The sequence below is a fragment of the Mirounga angustirostris genome, unplaced genomic scaffold (assembly GCF_029215605.1).
Source record: "Mirounga angustirostris isolate CCGP_5_RB_7025 unplaced genomic scaffold, mMirAng1.0.hap1 SCAF_1, whole genome shotgun sequence".
Taxonomy (NCBI): Eukaryota; Metazoa; Chordata; class Mammalia; order Carnivora; family Phocidae; genus Mirounga; species Mirounga angustirostris.
Genome location: NW_026991709.1, coordinates 163,727,756 through 163,747,954, shown reverse-complemented (window position 1 = coordinate 163,747,954; position 20,199 = coordinate 163,727,756). Strand labels below are relative to the sequence as shown.

At 40.2% G+C, this 20,199-nt stretch overlaps 1 protein-coding gene across 9 annotated transcripts in view; it reads left to right on the top strand.

Moving 5' to 3' along the window:
* ATG7 (autophagy related 7) overlaps positions 1 to 20,199 on the top strand; it is a 231,371-nt gene that overhangs the window by 40,332 nt on the left and 170,840 nt on the right. For all 9 annotated transcript variants that reach the window (XR_010411756.1, XR_008505105.2, XR_010411758.1 and 6 more), the window contains 7 exons: positions 1,428 to 1,516; positions 3,123 to 3,244; positions 7,014 to 7,104; positions 7,888 to 8,032; positions 11,223 to 11,381; positions 17,335 to 17,529; positions 19,203 to 19,406. Coding sequence is in view for 6 of the 9 variants with exons in the window: in XM_045861818.3 (XP_045717774.2) it covers positions 1,428 to 1,516; positions 3,123 to 3,244; positions 7,014 to 7,104; positions 7,888 to 8,032; positions 11,223 to 11,381; positions 17,335 to 17,529; positions 19,203 to 19,406 (1,005 nt within the window). In the remaining 3 variants the exon portion in view is untranslated. The remainder of the gene's footprint in view (positions 1 to 1,427; positions 1,517 to 3,122; positions 3,245 to 7,013; positions 7,105 to 7,887; positions 8,033 to 11,222; positions 11,382 to 17,334; positions 17,530 to 19,202; positions 19,407 to 20,199) is intronic.

Sequence of the window (20,199 nt, the reverse complement as noted above, 5' to 3'; positions counted from 1 at the left end):
TGTCTCCTTAGTCTCCCCTGGTCTGTAGCAATTCCTCAGACTCCCCTTGTTTTATTTGACCTTGACAGTTTTGAAGAGTACTAGACAGTTATTTTGGTAGAATTCTCCTTAATTTGGGTTTGTCTGATGTTTTCTTATGATTAGACTGGGGTTATGGGTTTTTGGAAGGAATGACACTAAAGGTGAGGTGCCCTGGTCATCACATCATATTGGGGGTGCCTGATACTCACATGCCATCCCTGGTGATGTTAAACTTGATCATGTGGTTAAGGTAGCCTTTGCCAGATTTCTCCATTGTGAAGTTACTGTTTTTTCTTTGGGAGTGGGTCACTAAGTCCAGCCCCCTCTCAAGGAGGAGAAGGATTAAGCTCTACTCCTGGAAGGGGCAGTATCTGTAGATACTGTTTGAAAATCTTCTGTAAAGAAGACTTGTCTCTTCATCTTCATATTTTTATTTATCCCATTATTTATTTATATCAGTATGGACTCACAGATATTTATTTTATACTTTGGGTTTTAATCCAATCCTGTGTTATTTATTTGCATTGCTCAAATTGTTTTAGCCTTGGCCATTGAATGCTGTTTCACTTGGTTTTGGTGTCCCCTTGGCATGGCTCCATGCCTTTGTTTGTTGAGCACTTATTGCTGCAGGCTCATCTTGTATTTTCCCTGCCTCAGCCCTACAATTAGCCATGTGTTCAAGGAGCCCTGATTCCTTTTATTAGAGAATGGTATTTAGAAATTAAGATCTGGGTGCTGCATGCTCATTGTCTTTTGAAAGGAAGAAGAAAAAGTAAAAAATGTTATGTATAATGTACAAATTGCTATGGAATCACAGCAGACAGAGTGACTATTCCCACCAAAGGGAGTCTTCACTGAAGAAATGGTATTTGAAGTTGAATAGTTTTCTAGATAGTCAGTGTTGAGGGAGTTGGAGGGGGCCAGAGTGGAAGGAAATACATATGAGCAATATCAAGATCATCTGACTTTTTAGTTTGATCTGACTGTAGACTTACAGGTAGTGGCCCTTCTTTGATTTTCTCATTACATAAATGCTAGCAATTTTCACAGATTGTGTCTCTATATGAGAGGATGTTCTCTGTGTGAGCCCTGACAGTTGACTGTCTTCCCTCCCCAATATTTTCCTTGCAATCTTTCTTCCTTCTAAATGTATCTAGTTCCTACTGTGCCAGGCCTACTGCAAGGTATGGTGGGGGTGCAGAGAAGAATTTGATAGCCCCTCCATCCAGAAGTCCTGTGGTCTGGCGTGAGATCCTTTTGCTTTCTTCTCTCTAGCCCTTCATCAAGTGTCTAATTGTTAATGCTTTTGCAGAATAGCATAAAAAGGAAGAGAAAGTCTTAGCAGTGTCAGTACTGTGAACCTGACATGATACTTGACTCACTCAGAAAGTCTTTTTTCTTCACAGATAACAATTGGTGTATATGATCCCTGTAACTTAGCCCAGCATCCTGGATGGCCTTTGAGGAATCTTTTGGTCCTAGCAGCCCACCGATGGTATTTACATGTGTGTGTCTGTGTCTGTCTGTCTGTCTCTGTCGATCTATTTTTGACATTGTGTCTGCCTCTGTCTGTGTCTCTTTTTTCCCATATGTGTTTTTTCATTTCTGGCATAGAAACCAGATAATAAATCAATTCATCAGTCACAATCCAATTTCCGTCAATGGTAAGCCCCTAAGCAGGTGTGTTATGGAGCTGCAGACTCTGACCATACTGCACTAAAGACATTTCAGAGTAGGGCAGGGTGAGCAGCCAGAGGTCCCAAGCCAGAAATTCTCCAGCCCCTCCCTCCAGCTGTCTGGGTCACCCTCGGATAGGATTTTCCTATTGCTACCATCTTCCTTTTCTCCTTGCCCTAAAATAATGAAAACAGGTTATCTAAGAGGTCAATATACATTTAAAAAGATGCTCAACATCATTAGTCATCATGGACATGAAATATAATGAGATTCTACTCAGTAATAGAGGTAATGAGGTACCATGCTGAGATACTACTACATGCTTACCAAATGACTTGAAAAAGATGACAGTACCAAGTGTTGTCAAAGATGTGAATCAGTTGGAACCCTCAAACTGCTCAAAAACTGGCAGCATCCGCCAAAGTTAAAACTATCTATGGCTCAACAGTTTCTTTCTCAGGTAGATAATGCATAGAAATGTGCACTCAGATATAAGCAAAACACATACGCAGGGATGTTTATAGCAGCATTATTCTTTATAATCAAACACTGGGAATAACCCAGATGTCCTTCAACAGTGAAATGGTTAATAAATTGTGGCATATTCATTGTGATGGAATGTGATGTCGTAGTAAATCTGAGTGAACTGATGCACGTGTCAACACGAATGCCATGATGTTGAGTGAAAATAAGCTGGCCCTTAAGAGAACATGCCCTCTCTGATTGCTTCCATGTAAAGATCAACACAGGAAAAACCCAGTAATGGACTTAGACATTAGAGTAGTGGTTACTCTTGAAAGGGGTGGCCAGTGACTGCGAGAAGGCACGAGATAAGCTCCTTTATATTTAGGATTTGTGTACTTGTCTTTATATCTGTTTTACTTACATAAAAATGCTTTAAAAAAATGAAGGTAGCTTAATTATAGATTGTCCCTGGAGGGAGAATGGTTACACTTGCTTATCCAGGTAGTGTGACTGGAGAGTACACACAGGCTTGCTAACTACTCCTGACTGAGGTGCTGTTTCATAGAATGTGAGTTCAGAGGGGAGAAGGGGGATCAGGAGAACCCATGTATGTCTTAGCAGTTCTTTTTAATGTCTTGTAAGCTTTTTCCCCCTGTATTTAAGATGCATTTGTCAGAATTATTTATTTGTAGTGTAATTGTTATATAAACTTCACTTAGAAATCACAGCCAATTCATTGTTCAGTCTCTAAGCATTTGGACAAAGGAAAGCATACATGGACATGTTCAAAATCTCTCAGAGGTTAAGGCCGTGCCCCAAGAGTGTCAGGGAGGCATAATTAACAATGAATTGAATACTCTCCAACTGGTTTTGCTGAAGCTCTTATGTGAGCTCTTTCTTTTCTTTCCTTAAAAAAAAAAAAAAAAATGAATTAATTCAAACCTGGGGCCTGACATCAGGAGTAGCAGTTTCCAGTCTGTTGAAGTCCTCTGCTTCCGGGACCGCACCATGCAGGGGGTGAGAGACATTGCCCACAGCATCATCTTCGAAGTGAAGCTTCCAGAAATGGCATTTAGCCCAGGTAATTTGCCGGTCTTTGAGAATGCATATAATTATCATTTATCAGAAACTGAAGCAAGTTTAACTTTCCTTTCATCCCTTCACAATGGCAGCAGAAGGTAGAGAAAAGTACAGCTCCTAACTCTTTGCCCATGGGAACACCTCCCTTGAACAGAGGGCACACTCTGCTATTCAGAAAGAAACAAAGGCAAAGATTGTCCTCAGGAAATTTCCTCCAGGCATTTTTTTTTTTTCCCCAGTCTTGAGATTTCTTCCCCCCACCCCCCGCAGTTTTTGTTCCACATAAAATCTTTATTCCTGACCTTTCTTATAGGAAGAACAAAATATTAATACACTTACATATTTATTTGTTATATAAGGTTATGTGTGATCTTTCTCTCCATATAGTAAATCAGTCAGCAAAAGTGCCATTTCTCCTTCCACATTTAATATTCTTCACTAGATCCTGTGGGGTAGACATCAGCTGTTATCTCCATTTCATAAGTTAGGAAACTTGGGCTCACAGATATTTTATAGATGTGTGTGTGTGTGAACATACATTTATGTATTTATATACATGTCACAAAGATAGAATACATACTCAGATTCGAGTAAAATAAAGATAATAAAACCTGCCTCATGGAGTCTCCCTTAGGATGAATGTGTGTCCTGGGTAAAAGACAGCGTACAATGTCTGGTATATTATGGGCATTTAATAAATGCTAATTTATGTTAATTTCCTATTTTACACAAAGCCCTGCACTCCAAAATGATCCCTCAGATATCTATGACTTACATGTTTTCCAGGATACCTTTACACACATTGTTTAATTTGCTCTTCACCACATCTGCATTGTTCCAAGGCACATTGCTTTCTTTCTTCTGGGGGTCCTATGCCTCAGAGAGAGAGAGAGAGAGAGTGTGTGTGTGTGTGTGTGTGTGTGTGTTAGGGAAAGCAGTGTTAGCATCTCTTCTGAGATGTCATTTCTAGAGTGAAGTTAGAAGGTTTCAGGATTGGCTCTGAGAGCATTTTATCAGTGATTCTTTGCCGCAGCACTGATTAATGTCTTAAATGGATTTCTTGGAGAGATTAACAGAGGATTTGGCTTGTTAGGCAAAGAAGGCTATAGGTTAAGTTGAGAGCCCTAAGAAATCCACTGCTTCCCTGCTGTCTTTAGATCCATGCATTTGATTTAGCACCCTCTTCTGGCACATTCTAAAATAGCTTCCATGTGCTATTAACTGAGGTGCCATACCTGCATGCTAAGCCACAATTGTAGATAGTTCTAGGGGAATGGGTGAGTTAACTAGCAAGTGATATGTGCCTGGTCTATGCCTGGCAGGCCACCCGGTGCCTTCCACACTTCCTCACTCACTTAATCCTGCCAGCTTCTACAGAGGAGGCACTTTTGTTTCCATTTTTATGATAAAGTCATTGTATGATTCTTCCTTCACAGCCCCAACAATCTCACTGATGCTTGGTGAAGCTGGCAAAGCCTGGAAACATTGCACATTTCCCTTTTGGAAAAGATGCTTCCTATCACCCAATAAATGCCTTCAATACATCTTCTTTATGCTTGATAGTGAGTGTAGATTATTTAGTTTAGGAAAGGCAAATTTTCTTTTTTTCATGTAAATTAATGTTTTCCCTCTTAGCTCTGAATAAAACTTTAAATAAAACTTCGTAAAGAGTTATTCTATATCATAGTATGAAATGAAGGCTATTGATACGGTAGTATTTTTTATTATTTTGAAGACAACCCATAATTGCAATGACAATGGCATAAGAAGTATAATTTTAATCATCTTTTGTTCCTCGTGGTGCAAAGAGCCCACTGTCCATTGCTGATACAAAAAGTGTTCTGGCATCCAGCCGAGGGAGGCAGCAGACTCTGCTGTGAGTGGGACATTCTTCATTTTAATTCCTGTCCTTGATGTTCTCCTCCTGCTTGTTCAGTTGTGGGAAAACAAGACCTAATTTTCTCCTAAAAAAATATTTTTCTTTTAATTTGGGGCACGTCTTATGGATGTAGTTTATATAGAGGCAGATAGGATAGATTAAATACTATTGATAAATTACATTTTTTCATTGTTAATAAGCTTAAAGTATATCTAATTTTCTTAGAATTGGCTGTAACGTTTTGAGTACAGAGATGTTTTCGTTGGAAATGAAATTTTGTTTTTGTTCTATGACTTCTTATCTGTAACAGGAGAAAGCTTAGGTCAGAGTTGTTAGTTACAGTACTAGACTGTGGTTCTGAAGTTCTTTCAAGTTTTTGCCTATATATTTGAGAAGTATTTTTTTATTTAATGTAAGAATACTTAAGGAAAACAAACAAAATATGAATTTAGTAACATGTCTGAACTCCTTTTCCCAGAAAAAAAGAATTTTGAACTCTTAACCGCTGTAAGAACTCATCTTTTATATCATTTTTAACTTTTTGTTACATTAAAAAAAAAAAAAAAGGACCACATCAGAGTGCCTGAGTTAAAATGGGAAGGGACATTTGTTTTCTGGCTCCTTGCTGTGAATGATGTCTCCAGCCATAGCTTTCGAGGATAACTGACCCCAAGGTTTTCCATTGGTCATCCTATCCCAGAAAGGAAAGATTGCGTTAAGAAAATCTACACCTTCTAGGTCCTATAATTATATTGTGCAATACTATTTGAAAAACAGAGGTCAAAAGCTAAAAAGTTCCCAAGGAAAGAAAAACAGAAGTGCTGACAGCAATCTAAAAGTAGAATGGCCAAAGAACACCAACATACAAATTAGAAACATACAGTTCTTCCCAGTAGTCCTATACATTTTTAAGTAGAGTTTAAGGGAGTTTCTGTTCCTTCAGAGACTGTTACTTAAGGCAGACATTGGAGGGGATGCCAGCAGCATAGGTCGTGACCAAGTGAACTCCCTGATAAGGAGTTGAGGCTTTATTGTGAATTTCAGGTATTTGGTGAGAATGGGAGAGTGGCAGATGTCCTAAGATGTGAGGAGTGTAAGAGAGGCCCCCATTAGCAGGTTTCCACCAAGGAAGTCAGATTACCATTAAGGTGAGAAAGTAGCAGGAGTATTCTAGAAAGCAAGTGAGACACTTAAGAGGATTTCATAATAGTAGAATAGAGCAACCACGGGACACTTAGCCTCTCAGAGCATCACACAGAACTGGAATTGGAAGTTCAGAGGCACCCATAGCAAAGGTTAAAAGAGGTTAGTGGAGAAAAGAGAAGTCGGGGAAGGGGAAGGTCTAAATGGATAAGGATAAACTTAAAGGAGAGGGCAGCTTAACAGAGGGACAGGCTAGGTGCGCAGTGACAGTGTTGAGAGGCTGAGCAGAGGGACATGGTAAGGATGAAGAACAGGAAGGAGGAACTGAACGCAGAGGTTCAAAGCCTGGTGGGAACTTCAGCAGAAGAGGGCGGTCACGCTAGCTGGGGTTCCTTGGAGAGAGAGCCCTCCACAGGGTTCTACCTGTATACCTGTATCCCAGAGAGGATTGTCATATTTTGAGCAGCTGCCAGGAACTGGGGAAGTGGAGGCAACTCAGGCCAGAGTCAAGGGCTATTTCAGAAGCCGCTCTCCAGGAAAACCGTGCTCAGGTCCGGTGGTCTCTCAGCAAGGGTGCGGGTAGTTGAGGAAGATGGCGAGCAACTTAGCAAGTATGTGCAAATTCAGGCCCTGGAGCCTCTGTGAGAAAGAAGTGAACTGAAAGCTTATTAATGTGTGGTCCATCTTGCTACTTACTTGTTTTTATTCGTCCCTCCTTCGTTCAACTCACTATTTTATTTGCCTTAAGATTGTCCCAAAGCAGTTGGATGGGAAAAAAACCAGAAAGGCGGCATGGGACCGAGGATGGTGAACCTCAGTGAATGTATGGACCCTAAAAGGTATATTTTGGAAGCTGTTTTCTCCACTGGGGCCATTTATCACCAGGACACACAGCACGTTCTGTCAGGCCAACCGCATTGCTCAGCTCAGTGCAGGGGGTGCTGTTCACGTTGTTGAGTGTTCCTCCACTCGTCGCTGCCTGACTCTTGACTTAAGTGTGGTTGTGAGAACTAATACCACCGATGGAGATTCGGAAGGGCACACAGTTCATCTACTCTTCTAGACATTATAAATTTTGTTCTTGCTTTGAGCTGAGACTCTCAAACCTAGTTAGTACAGATACCTACTAACTTTTAGTCCTTTATTCATGGCCCTTTAATTTTTCCTATTACCCTATATTGAAGGACATTGTAAGAAATATTTCAAGGAAACCAACATTGTATTTAAGGGATGATATAAGTGCACCCTTTTTTGAGGGGATGTGGAAAATATTTCTTGGTTTTCAGTATTAGGGAAAACTTTCCTCTTAAGTAGCTGGTGTTTTTTTATTTATAGATACAGTGACTCCTATAAGTGGTCATGTTTGCATTTTCACCTTGGCTGCTAGGGGCTCAGTATCATTTGTGGCCTATCACTAGCAGTTGCAATGGTCTACACTGGCACAAATTGTGTGCCGTTTCTCCTCCCTATTGCCCTAAAGCTCCATCTTATTTTCCCTTATTTCCCTTATTTTGCTCAGGATTTGTTCCTCATTTTCTTGTTCGGATGCTTTCTGTCTTTTTAGGATAAGATGGGGGCATAAATGAGTGACTGAATGAATAAATAATTCTGTCGTTTTCTAGGTTAGCTGAGTCATCAGTGGATTTAAATCTCAGATTGATGTGTTGGAGATTGGTCCCCACTTTGGACTTAGACAAGGTTGTGTCTGTCAAGTGTCTGCTGCTTGGAGCTGGCACCTTGGGTTGTAATGTAGCTAGGACATTGATGGTAAGTTGGTGGAGGCCAAGTGTACCTCCGAAGCTGTGGCTTCTTTTCTCATTTTGCTGTACCAGACTGCCTCCCACCTCCCACGTTCCCCTTCCCTCCCTCCCTCCCTTCCTTCTTTCTTTTCTCAGTTATCTTTTTAACTCTAAAAGGAACTCATACTTTTATTATAAAGTAGAAATAGAAGGTCTTTCTCCACCCCCATCTCAAGTCCCATTTCCCAAAATTAAGAAGACTTCCTAGATTAGTACGCAATATCATATTCCTTGAAGTTTTCATAGGCAGATGCGAACATAGAGAGGGACATTTGTCCTCTCTGCTGCCATTTGTTTACAAAAATAGGATCATAGTATACTGTCTGTAACAGGTTTTTAGTCTTAACAGAAAAGTGATTGTGGTTCTCTGTGTGTTCCATATAATTATACGTAGTATTTTGTTGTATGACTGTGTCCTCAATTTTTTTCAACTTCAGCATATTTTTTTGAGATGCTGTTGAAATGAACATTTTTATATCTTTACATATGTATAGGGTTATTTCTTTAGGAAAAAAGGCCTGAAAGTGGAATTATTATTTTAGAGAGAATGTACTGTGTGTGTGTGTATGTGTATATATATGCAAACACACACACACACACACACGCACTTATATGTACAATATATACTATGTACAATATGTTTATATGCGGTTTTTTTTTCAAGCTAAATTACCTTCCAAAAACATTTTACTAGTCTGTACTTTTAGAAACATGTACAAAACAGAGCTTTTTAATTTGCATTTCTTTTATTAGTGAGAGTAAGTCTTTAATTTCATTTCTTTTGTGAATTTTATTTCTCTTATTCTTCTAAATTTAAAATTAATTGACACAAAATACATATGGTATTCTCTTAGCATCTTTAAAACTCTCTATCTTTTTAAAAAATATTTCTTCATTCCTAAGGTTGCATGTTTATGTTTTCTCTTTTTTTCTCTTATTCAGACTTGCCAGAGAGGCTTGTCTATTTTATCAGTCTTTTTGGAGGACTAAGGCCTTGATTTATTTATTAGTTCTATAGTTTTTAGTTTTGTTTTGCTTTGCTTTTAGATTCATTACTATCTACTTTTATCTTCATTAATATCTTCCTCTTTTGTGGAATCTATTTGATTGTTCTTTATCTGGCTTCTAGAATTAGGTGCTTAGGTTTTCTTAACATTTTTAAAAATTATAATGGCAGTGGAAACCTGTAGAAAATTTGTTAAGTATCAGAGTTATAAAGCAGGAAAAGAAGATACCCATTTTCCTACCACTTTTTCACTTATTTCCTTTAATGTTTGTTAAATATATATTTAAAAATCTTATTTATGATAATGTCTCATGCTTTTATCTAGTAACATTGTAAACACTTTCTCATGTAATTAAAAATTATGCCTATTAAGTGTTTTTAATGACTATAGAATATGCCTTTTTATATGATGAAATATACTGTTCTGAGACATTCCCCTAATGGTGGGCATTATTCTTTTTATTAAATATTTATTTATTTATTTATTGTTTATTAAATAAAACAATATTTGTTAAAATATTGTTTCCAATATTTTACAACTGTAAATTATGTTGTGGAATATTTTTGTTAATATTTCAGATTACTTCCTAGGATAGATTGCTGGAAGTATTTACTGAGGATAGATTGCTGCAATTAGGCCAAAAGATACGAACATTTGAAAGATTGTAGAAACATATTGCCAAATTGCTTTCCAGAAAAATTACATCAGTTTACATTCTCAACCCGTATAATAGCTTTTCGTCACCACATCCTCACCAGCATCGAGTGTTACAGTCTTCTTTAATCTTGGCAGATTAGCCATTTAAACTGTGTAGCATTCCAGGAAGCCAAAAGTTGAGATCGAATGCCCCCTGCATGTGGCTAACCTATGGCCTGTTTGTAATTTACCTGGCTTTCTTCCCACTGCCCAGCATCTTCCCAGACTGCCTTCCTTGCTGTCCACTCAGCATTGCTTTAAGGAATGTAAAAATACTTCAGAAATAAATGTCCCCAAACCAAGCACAAGTGACTTTTAGATTTTTCATACCTTTATTCTGCCTCCATGGTAGATTGCTTTGCTGGTAAAAGTCACTTACAAAACTAGGTGAGTAGACCAAAGTTTACCTGTGGGCTTTCAAAACAGATAACCTAAACTATGCTTTTGAAAGGATGGATTCTGGCCTGTCCTTCTCAACCCTGAACATGCATCTTGGGTTCTTGTTGACTGTCCCCTTGGAACCATCAGTCTAATTGAGTTTCTGAGTCCCTAATGGAAAGATATTGAAATAAGAGAGAGAGCAGAATCAGCTTTGTAGCCAGTCATGGCAGGGCTTCTCTTAGATCACTATGCTTTTTTATGATCTGCTAAAATACACCCTGCACCTCACCCTCCAAGAAGTAGGGACCTTCATTTGGTTGCAACTCTGTGGATCTAATTCCCTAACCAGATCTATGACCTTAAGTGATTTCCAGGCTACTCTTGCCATCTCTATAGAACAAAATAATTGGACTAAGGATGTTAGAGATTCCATCTCACTTTAAAATTGTGTGGTTCTATAAGACTTTATAGGAGTTATAATTGAAGTATATGAAATCATGCAAACTATTTCTGAGAATATGGAATTGTCTCCTGCATTACCGAATATTAATAAGGCCTTTACGTCTTGAAGAAGTAGTACAAAATCTTCTCTGACGTTATACAATGGGGAATAACTCATAAGTCATTTTTCTGAGGAGTTAATTCAGGCTTTAAGTGAGTTTTAATGTGAGCTATTATTTATACTTAATTATTCATTAAGGGAAAGCAAGGACATTTAGGGGCTTATTGCTAATCCTTCTAAGACAGCAACATGGACAATTCTTATGGGACTCACCTCCAAATCTTTCTCTGGTGCCACTGTCAAAAATAATGAGTTATTAGTCAGACCCACTCTGACATTTCTTAGTCTCATTACTGCAGAAAACCAGGCACCGGCTATATAATTATTTTGTCTTTTAAAGGAAGTTGACCCTCTGTTGATCAGAAACTGAATTTGCACAGTGCATTTCCTGAAGTTTTCTGTATTTGAGGTTCCCAAGCTGATCCAAAGCAAAACCTCTTTTAGGGATTTTAAGAGAGACACTCCGTGACATGTTCATCAGAAACACACCATGATCTCTTGTTTCCATGCAGGGTTGGGGCGTCAGACACATCACATTTGTGGACAATGCCAATATCTCCTACTCCAATCCTGTGAGGCAGCCTCTCTATGAATTTGAAGATTGCCTCGCGGGTGGTAAGCCCAAGGCCCTGGCTGCAGCAGACCGGCTTCAGAAAATATTCCCCGGAGTGGTACGTTGATGCTGTTTGGGGATGTCAGAGCTTGTCTCCTATAGCTTCCCACAATTACTCTTGGGGAATGAGGCCCTGTCGTATTGGTAAAAGAGAGTTGGATGTTTGCCACTTACTACCCGGGACTTCATGATGTGGCCAAGCCTCTGTTTCCAATTTGCAGAGATGGGCATTGAAAAACAAAGCAAAACTCTCATCTGTTATTGTGAAAATAAAACGAAGAATTTATGAAAAAATGTTTTTGTAAGTTGCAAAGCATTATCTGAGTCCAAGTTGAGGAATTTGGGAGCATGCATATTTTTATATACTGCCTTATTCCAAAGGTATTCTTGATAGCTCAGGTATAGGATATTCTTTCTCCTTCATCACCAGAATACTTGATAGTTACTTAGTACAGGTTTATGAAATTAAATTGAATGTAGTCTGCGCAGAAGGAAGATCTGGCTAAATATTCAGCTTGAGTTGCATTGTTTACTTTAAAAACACCAGATAATAAGAGACAAGTCATTCAGCTCATTTGATTCAAAATCTTGCCAGGTTTGTTTTTCTTTTAGGTCATCCACAAAAGAAAATGTGCATCTTGCATGCGTAATCAGTTTATCTGACAGAAGTTAGGTTAGATGTCTCCAAAGCATCTGCTAACACTTAAAGTGCCACAAGAGGCTCTCAGCGCTAGCTAAAAAAAAAAAAAAAAGCCCCCGTTCTCAAGGTTTTTCTGTTTAATCACTCAGTATTAGATTCATTCATTTTAGTTCTTGCTTTAAAAGAAGCAATGTTGTTGGTTTTGTCCATTTCACCAGTGATCCAGGGGAACATCATCTATTGGGTCTAATTCAACACTATTGATTGAGCACCCACTGTGTCCCCAGCTAGATGCTGGAGGCCAAAAGAAATAAAAATGTTACAACCCTGTCATATTAGTTAGGTTTCTGCTACATTATTGCATGTCACACAATCCTCACATCTCAGTGTCTTATTATTATAAGCATTTATCTCACACTCACAGGTCTGCAGATTGGCTGTAGCTTAGCTGCTGGGCTAGGCTAGACTCCAGGCTTTAAGTCAGGTTCCAATCTGTGCTGTGTGTCATTGTTTTAAGATCTGGGTTCAGGGAGCAACAGTCATCTAGGTCATGCTCTTCTTATGGTAGAAGGTGGAAGTGTGAAAGGATTGGTGAAAACTTATTATACCTCTAAAAGTCTCAGCTCACCAGTGACACAGTGCAGCATTCTCCATCCCCATGCTAAAGCCAGTCACAGGGCCAAGCCCAAAGTAAGTGGTGTTGGACAGTCTACTCTGCCTTCCTAGTGGAGGTCCTGCAAAGTCATGTGGCAAAGGGTGAAGACATTTAATTCTATTAGTGAGAGGCAGTGTGGAGTTGGGAAGAATAATCCAGTCTGTCACTGGAAAGTGTTATGAACTCCCCTCAGGGCCCAGACAGACCTGGCTTTGAAGCTACCTCTGCTACTAACTAGTTGCCTGAAATTTTTCCTTGTCCAAATGGTCTGTGATCCAGTGCAGTCCTCCCTATTTATTTGTTCAGTTATTCTTTCCTTATTCATTAAATATTTAAGGCCTCTGTGTGCTAGGGACTGGGGAACAAAACAAAGTTCCCTCTCCCCTGCATGGAGCTTCTGTAGTCCAGAGGGGGGACATGGTCAATAACTCATTCCATAAACGGTTGTAATTGTAGTGAGTGCACGAAGTAGGAGCTCAGTTGCTGTGAGGACATTTACCAGGCAGCCTGACCTGAGCTAGACTCGCTTGAGGAGGCTAAGTCCTAGGGTGAGTGGGGGTCAGCTAGATGAAGGGTGGCAGAGCTGTCTGTGCAAACGCCTGAAGCAGGAGGCAGCACAGCACTTCTGTGGAACTGACGGGAAATAGGGAGCCTGAAGCATGGAGGTCAGGAAGACAGAGAAGGGCCTAGGGCAGAAGCTAGGGCCAAAGGTAGGGCTGACTCACGTTGGGCCTTTGAGATCAAGTTCACCTTTCCTTGAAACCATCAGCCCACCAGGGTCAAGCGTCCTCCTTGGCGTTTACATTGTGCTACTCTGCTTTCCCTACTGGGTTATTCAGTCCTTGAGGCCAGGAGCCAGGTCTCTTACAGTTTTATCCTTCCCGCCTTATAAAGAATAATGGATAATGTGCAGAATCCATTAAAGTCCTGGTGTAATCCATCATAATTTCACCTACGGGTTACCCAGGCTTATGGCGCTTTCTTTGTATGTTCGGTTTGGTGTCGTTTCCTTCAGCAGATACTTGCTCATCACCTTCCTCATACCAGGCTGCAGACATGTCTAAGGGAACAAGAACGTGGAAAGAACTTTTCTGCTGCAAATACCCTGTCTACTCCTGGGGTTAAATTAATTAAATAGGGAAAAAAAACCATTAATAAGTCAAATAACTATTTGAAGTAACCTTTTCTTTTTTAAGACAAGGCAATAAAATGTAGGATTGTGGAACCGCACCAGAGATTTTAAAACCCAACTCTGGACATCTCTTTTCAACCCTGATGAGTAATTGGTTTTGGACCAGCTCTCCTACCATAAACAATTATGCAACTGGGTAAAATACATAAAACGACTCTCTCCGTCAATGAACAATGGAAAGACTGTGGTCCTAGACAGAAAGGAAAGAAAGAATGTCCCAGCCCATTGCATGGAGGCACTTTCTGGCCCATGCCAGAGCCCATGAGGAGCCCAAGGAGATGTTCTTGGGCTTGATGAGCTGAGGAAACTAACATCCAAGTTCAGAGCAGCTAAGGGAGCTGGAACGCACCGGAGAGTGTATCAGACATACAGGAGCTGAGCAGAGAAGTAGTCTGGGCAGGATCTTGAGTCTTTGACCAGATCAAGCTGCATGAGCTCAGGGCATGACTCTGTAAGCCTGGGCAAAAAAGCACCACTGTCTGCTGTGAGCAGAATGGAGATTCCAGAGCTCCCCCAAGGCCAGGAGACATTAGAATCCCATCTATCCAGAATGGAGCGTCCTCACTGAACACCCTGAGCCCTTAGGTGACACTCCAGTAAGGTCAGAACTAAGCATAAAAGCTGAACTACAGAGATTCCAGGAGAAAGCAGCAGAGTAGTCTTGTGATAGGCAGAGGTTGCCTAGGGCCCAGGAAATACTGACCATAGTGAAAAAATGGATAACTTGGACTTCATCAAAACCTAAAACTTCTGCTTCCCAATCGGTGCCATTAAGAGAATGAAAAGGCTGGCCAAAACCCAGAAAACAGTCACAGTATGTCTATTTGGCATATAGCTATTATAAAGAATCCATAAACAACCCCTACCACTCAATAATAAAAGGACAGGCAAGGCTTTTTTTTTTTTAAGGGGCCAGAGACTTGTGCAGACATTTATTTCATAGGGAAGATCTATAAATGGCCAGTGCACACATGAAAATGCTCAACATCCATGGTCTCAGGGAAATGGGAATTAAAAACCATGAAGATATATCACTACATACCCACTAAAGTGGCTCAAATTAAAAAGACTGACAGGGCTAAATGTTGTCAGGCTGGGGAGCAACCAGAGCTCTTGGTCTGCTGCTCAAACAACCACTTTGTAAATCAGTCCAGCAGGTTTTCATGAAACTAAACCAACCTAATGACCCAGAAATCCCACTCGTAGATGTTTACCTAAAGAAAATGAAAATGTATATACTCTAAAAACACTTACAGAAGATTGTCCATAACAGCTTTATTCATAATAGCCAAAGTTTAGACATAACCCAAATAGCTGTCAATGAGACATTGAATAAACAAATCGAGCTTTTTCATACAGCAAAAAGGAACACACTCTTGATACTTAACAATATGGATGGACTTCAAAAGCATTATGCTGGGCAAAAGAAGCCAAACACCAACAGGTGTAAACTGTGGGATACCATTTATATGAGGTTCTAGAATAGACAAAACTAATCTAGGGTTTTAAAAAGTGGTTGCAATAGTCGTTGTCCCATTGGGGGTGGGGAGTAGTGAGGATTGACTGGGAAGGGGCACACAAGCATGTTCCGGGGTGATGGAAATGTCCTATGTCTTGATAGGTGTATGTATGCAGTGGTTAATCTGCAGTTTGTTGAAACACCCAACTGTACATTTGAAATCTGTGTATTACACTTTCTGTAAACTATCCTTCACCCTGGCTACACATTTGAATCATCTGGAGTGTTTTAGAAAATATTGATGGTAGGGCCCACTCTCAGAAGTTCCCATTTAAATAGTCTGGGGAAAAGCCTCGGCATTAGGAATTTTAAAACCTCCCTAGGTGGTTCTAATGTGCAGCCAAGGTTGAAAACTACTGTGTTGAAACTTGCTGAATTCCGGCCTTAGGCATGTGAATCTAAATGGTGGGCTGAGAGCCAGTCCTAAGTAGGCTTACTGGCTGAAATTTTAGCAAGCAGAGAATCATTTAGGTCAGTGAAGTAGGTATGGATCTGTATTATTGAAAAGGTCAGAATTGGTGTTGAGTAATTATGCTTTAATCTTGATGTCATTAATATACCTAAATAATACCTTTTTTGGATGAAGCTACCGCTGTTTAAAATATTTTGCCAACTGTAATAAGACAGTAAGGTATTAACATTACTGCAGGTTTTTCTTATTGTCTACAATATTTGATACATGATAGATGCCTAATACTTAATGAGTGAATTAATTAATGAGGCCCAGATAGCTGTCTCTGTAGTGTTCTCATTGTTAAAATGGGCTTGTTTTGAAGCCTCTTTCTGAAGTCCTTTCTGTCTGGTGTCTTTTCCTGCTTTGCCTGAAACTTTTTTCCATTCTCTTAAATATCATTGCTTTTGCTACTATTGTCCCTTTCTTGAATCCCGGAGATTAGGTTTAAAGTTTAAGATAAGGAGAAAATAGCTACAATTCACAAAAATAGATTTTTCCTTTGTAAAAGGACCTGCTTATTCTGGTTTCCACCGCCCCTGCCCCCAGCTGTTTTTCCGGTAGGTGACAGGTTTTGGCAAATGAATGAAAAAGCTAATGTTTTCAAACTCCTCCCTGTGCCAGCACTATGCAGGGGATTAAGGGTGTGGTTTGTGATTCTAGAACACTGTCTTTTCTGTGGACAGTTAATGTCCCTGGCTTCGTTGACACCCATATGTGACTCATAGTTAATCTGCAAAGACACAGTGGGGCCTTCAGGGGACCAGTGGTAAATTACAGAGCTGTTCTAAAGCCCCTTTGAAAACTCCTGAGTCCCCACATTTGAAGAGAATCCGGGCCACCCGACAACTTCTTTGCACAAGGAATGAAGCTTCATTTGAGTACCACACTCTGTTATAGCTCATCCCCCACCTGTCCCCTCCAAATGAATATCTATCTACACACTTATAAGTAGGTTTTCTGGTTGTAAGTTAGCAAATAGAGTTTTTTGGTTTAAAGAGCTTTTTTTAAAGTGAGTATACCTCTAAGATTAAGACAAGACTATCAGTCATTCTAATCTTATGTAAGTTTATTAAATGTTTTTTGTTATAATATCCTATTTGGAGATGTTATAGACTAAGGAAATGGGGTTGCAATTTGGGAACTAGTAGGGAGAAACAACTGGACAAAGGGGACTTGAGCACAGGGCACTTTGATAGAGGTTCCTGGCCTCAGATTATAGGAAAAACCAAAGGTACGGTTTTCTCCAGTGTCCTCCTTGCCTCAGATGGGAAGTACTTACCTCCTTCTTTGGAACTAGGATCCATATGTCTCTGCTTGCTGCTTTATCCAGGCTCAGGGACCCTGGGATGACAGGACAAGATAATCTAGGATGTAGAGGTGAAGAAGGTGCAGGGCACAGGTAGCAAAAGGGACAAGCAGCGAAATCATGCACAGAGAAATTTCTGGTTACAAGCGACCACACATGCATGCTTGTAGCTATGGGGAGACATGGGCTCTAAGATATCCCCTATACGTTTGCTTCAGACATCTGTATATCTGGTGTTTCCCCAGAATGCCAGAGGGTTCAACATGAGCATCCCGATGCCTGGACACCCGGTGAACTTTTCCAGCGTCACCCTGGAGCAAGCCCGCAGGGATGTGGAGCAACTGGAGCAGCTCATCGAAAGCCATGATGTCGTTTTCCTGTTGATGGACACCAGGGAGAGCCGGTGGCTCCCTGCCGTCATTGCCGCGAGCAAAAGAAAGGTAGAGTGTGTGGATCCTGGCGCTCTTGTGTCTGGTTGGAACTTGACGTGCCATCACCCTGGAGGGAGATCTGCCTTCTCTCCAGAAGAGAGATATGCTGTGGGTGACCTAGTGACATCCCAAAGGCTGTCACTGGCAGGCGCTGTCTTTGCCTGACACACCACCATCTAGTATAATAGGTATCGTCTATTTAATTTTCACAGCAACCCTTTGAGGTCCTCTAGAAGGGATATTTTACTTACATTAAAATGTAAGCTCCAAAAGGACAAAGACTGTCTCATTCCCTATTGTTTGGTCAATGACAACTTCAAGGGCCGACAGTACTGAGTGGTTAAATAAATCATAGTACATAAATATGATGGAATACTATGTGGGGTGATTCCAAATACCGCTGTGCACAATTATGTTCTCAAAAACTTTAATAACATGGAAAATATCACATTATGTTAAATAAACAAGATACGATATTATATATATTTAATATGAATTGTTCATATCTGTAACCATATAAACATTTATATTGTTTGGCAAGAGGGTGGGGAGGAGGCAAGAAGAAGGGAGAAAGAGGGGGGAAGAAAAGAGAAAGAAAGGGAGAAAACAACAGGAAGAAATACCCAAAACTATTAGTAGTAAGTGTTTGAGCCATGAGATTGTGATTTTTGGGTTTTTTTTCCGGTGAACCATTTACTTCCAACTTTCTATATAACCAGAAATTTAGGAGAATAAGTTAAATTACAACTAAGAGAAGTTCTAGTATAAGTGAGAAAAAAAGTGTCCTTAAAAAATCTGTGTGAAGGTTGAATTGTATAGTGTGTGAATTATATCTCAGTGAAGCTATTATTTAAAAAAAAAAAAAAAAAAAGGGCGCCTGGGTGGCTCAGTTGGTTAAGCAACTGCCTTCGGCTCAGGTCAAGATCCTGGAGTCCCAGGATCGAGTCCCGCATCAGGCTCCCTGCTCAGCGGGGTGTCTGCTTCTCCCTCTGACCCTCTTCCCTCTCGTGCTCTCTGTCTCTCATTCTCTCTCTCAAATAAATAAATAAAATCTTTAAAAAAAAAAAATGTGTGTTGGGGTGCCTTGGTGGCTCTGTCAGTTAAGCCTTTGGCTTAGGTCATGATCTCAGCGTCCTGGGATCGAGCCCTGCAGCCGGCTCCCTGCTTAGCGGGGAGCCTGCTTCTCCCTATCTCTCTGCCCCTCTCCCCAACCCATGTATTCTCTCTCTCTTGCTCTGCTCTCTCTCAAATAAATAAATAAAATTAAAAAAATATATATGTGTAGGCATGTCAGATGATAGCACAATGGTGGAAAGAATGAGACTGAGAACTCTCAAGACTTGGTTTTATACATTTACCTCTTACCAGCTAAGTGACCTTGGGCAAGTTATAGAAGTAACTGCTCTAACTTTCATTATCCTCATCTGTAAATAGGAAAAGTGTTCTGGGAGTTTTAAATGAAACCAAATGAGATAATTAATGTTAATCACTGGTCAAGTGTTTTGCACTTAATAAATCCTCAGTATTGTGTAGCTTTTACTAACATGGCTTCTAGACTCTAATTACATTCATACGCAATACTTATAAAATAAATTTTAAAAAGTTGACCAAATATGAAATTAGCCATGGCTTAAAATGTAGGTGTCTTGTAACTCTAGACTTTTATTCCTTGAAATCCACAGCTGGTCATCAATGCTGCCTTGGGATTTGACACGTTTGTTGTCATGAGACATGGCTTGAAGAAACCTAAGCAGCAGGGAGCTGGGGACTTGTGTTCTAGTCACCTTGTGGCACCTGCCGACCTCTTAGGCTCATCACTTTTTGCCAACATCCCTGGCTACAAACTTGGCTGCTATTTCTGCAATGATGTGGTGGCCCCGGGAGATGTAAGTGGATTTCTTTGTGCTTCCAAATATTTCCTACAACTGTCTTGCCCAGTGGGGCAGAGAGACCCAACTCTTTCTTTTGTGACTATTTAAATATTGTCTTTTAACAAAGAGAAGAATTCTCTAATTTGGGGGTGACATTATCTCACCATGAGCCTTGACTGGCATTATCAACTGTGCACAGGCTGTTCCTTGTTCAGCAGCATACACGCAGTGACCAACCATTTTTTGTGGAAAGCTCATCAGGGAAACTGCAGGATAGACTGGTCCCTGGCAGCACTCAGCACTGTCTCCTGTGCATGTATCACTGAAGAGAACATCAACTGAGGGGTCTGAAGACCCGGATTCCAATCCAGGCTTGGACACTGCCTTGTGGGGTGATTCCAAATACCGCTCGTAGGCTGCCTGTACTTCTGCAGAATGGGGCTGGGTCCCATAAGATGGTCAGATTTAGCAAGTGAAAATACAGGATTCCCAGTTAACTTTGAATTTCAGGTAAATAATATTTTAGTATGAATTTGTCCCATGCAGTATTCAAGACCTGCTCATATCAAAATAATATTTGTTGTCTATCAGAAGTTCAAATTCACCTGGGTATCTCATATTTTATCTGCTAACCCCAGTAGGAGAGGGGAGAATACTTTAACCTGACTACTCTTGGTGTAAGGTGGGTCAAATGTGAAAGTGCTCTGAACAGCAGGCAGTACACTGTTCAAATGTAAGATTCTATGGTGTTAATGCCACCACGCAAGGCACAGTCTGTAGGAATGGTCTTTTATAAGAACAGATAATC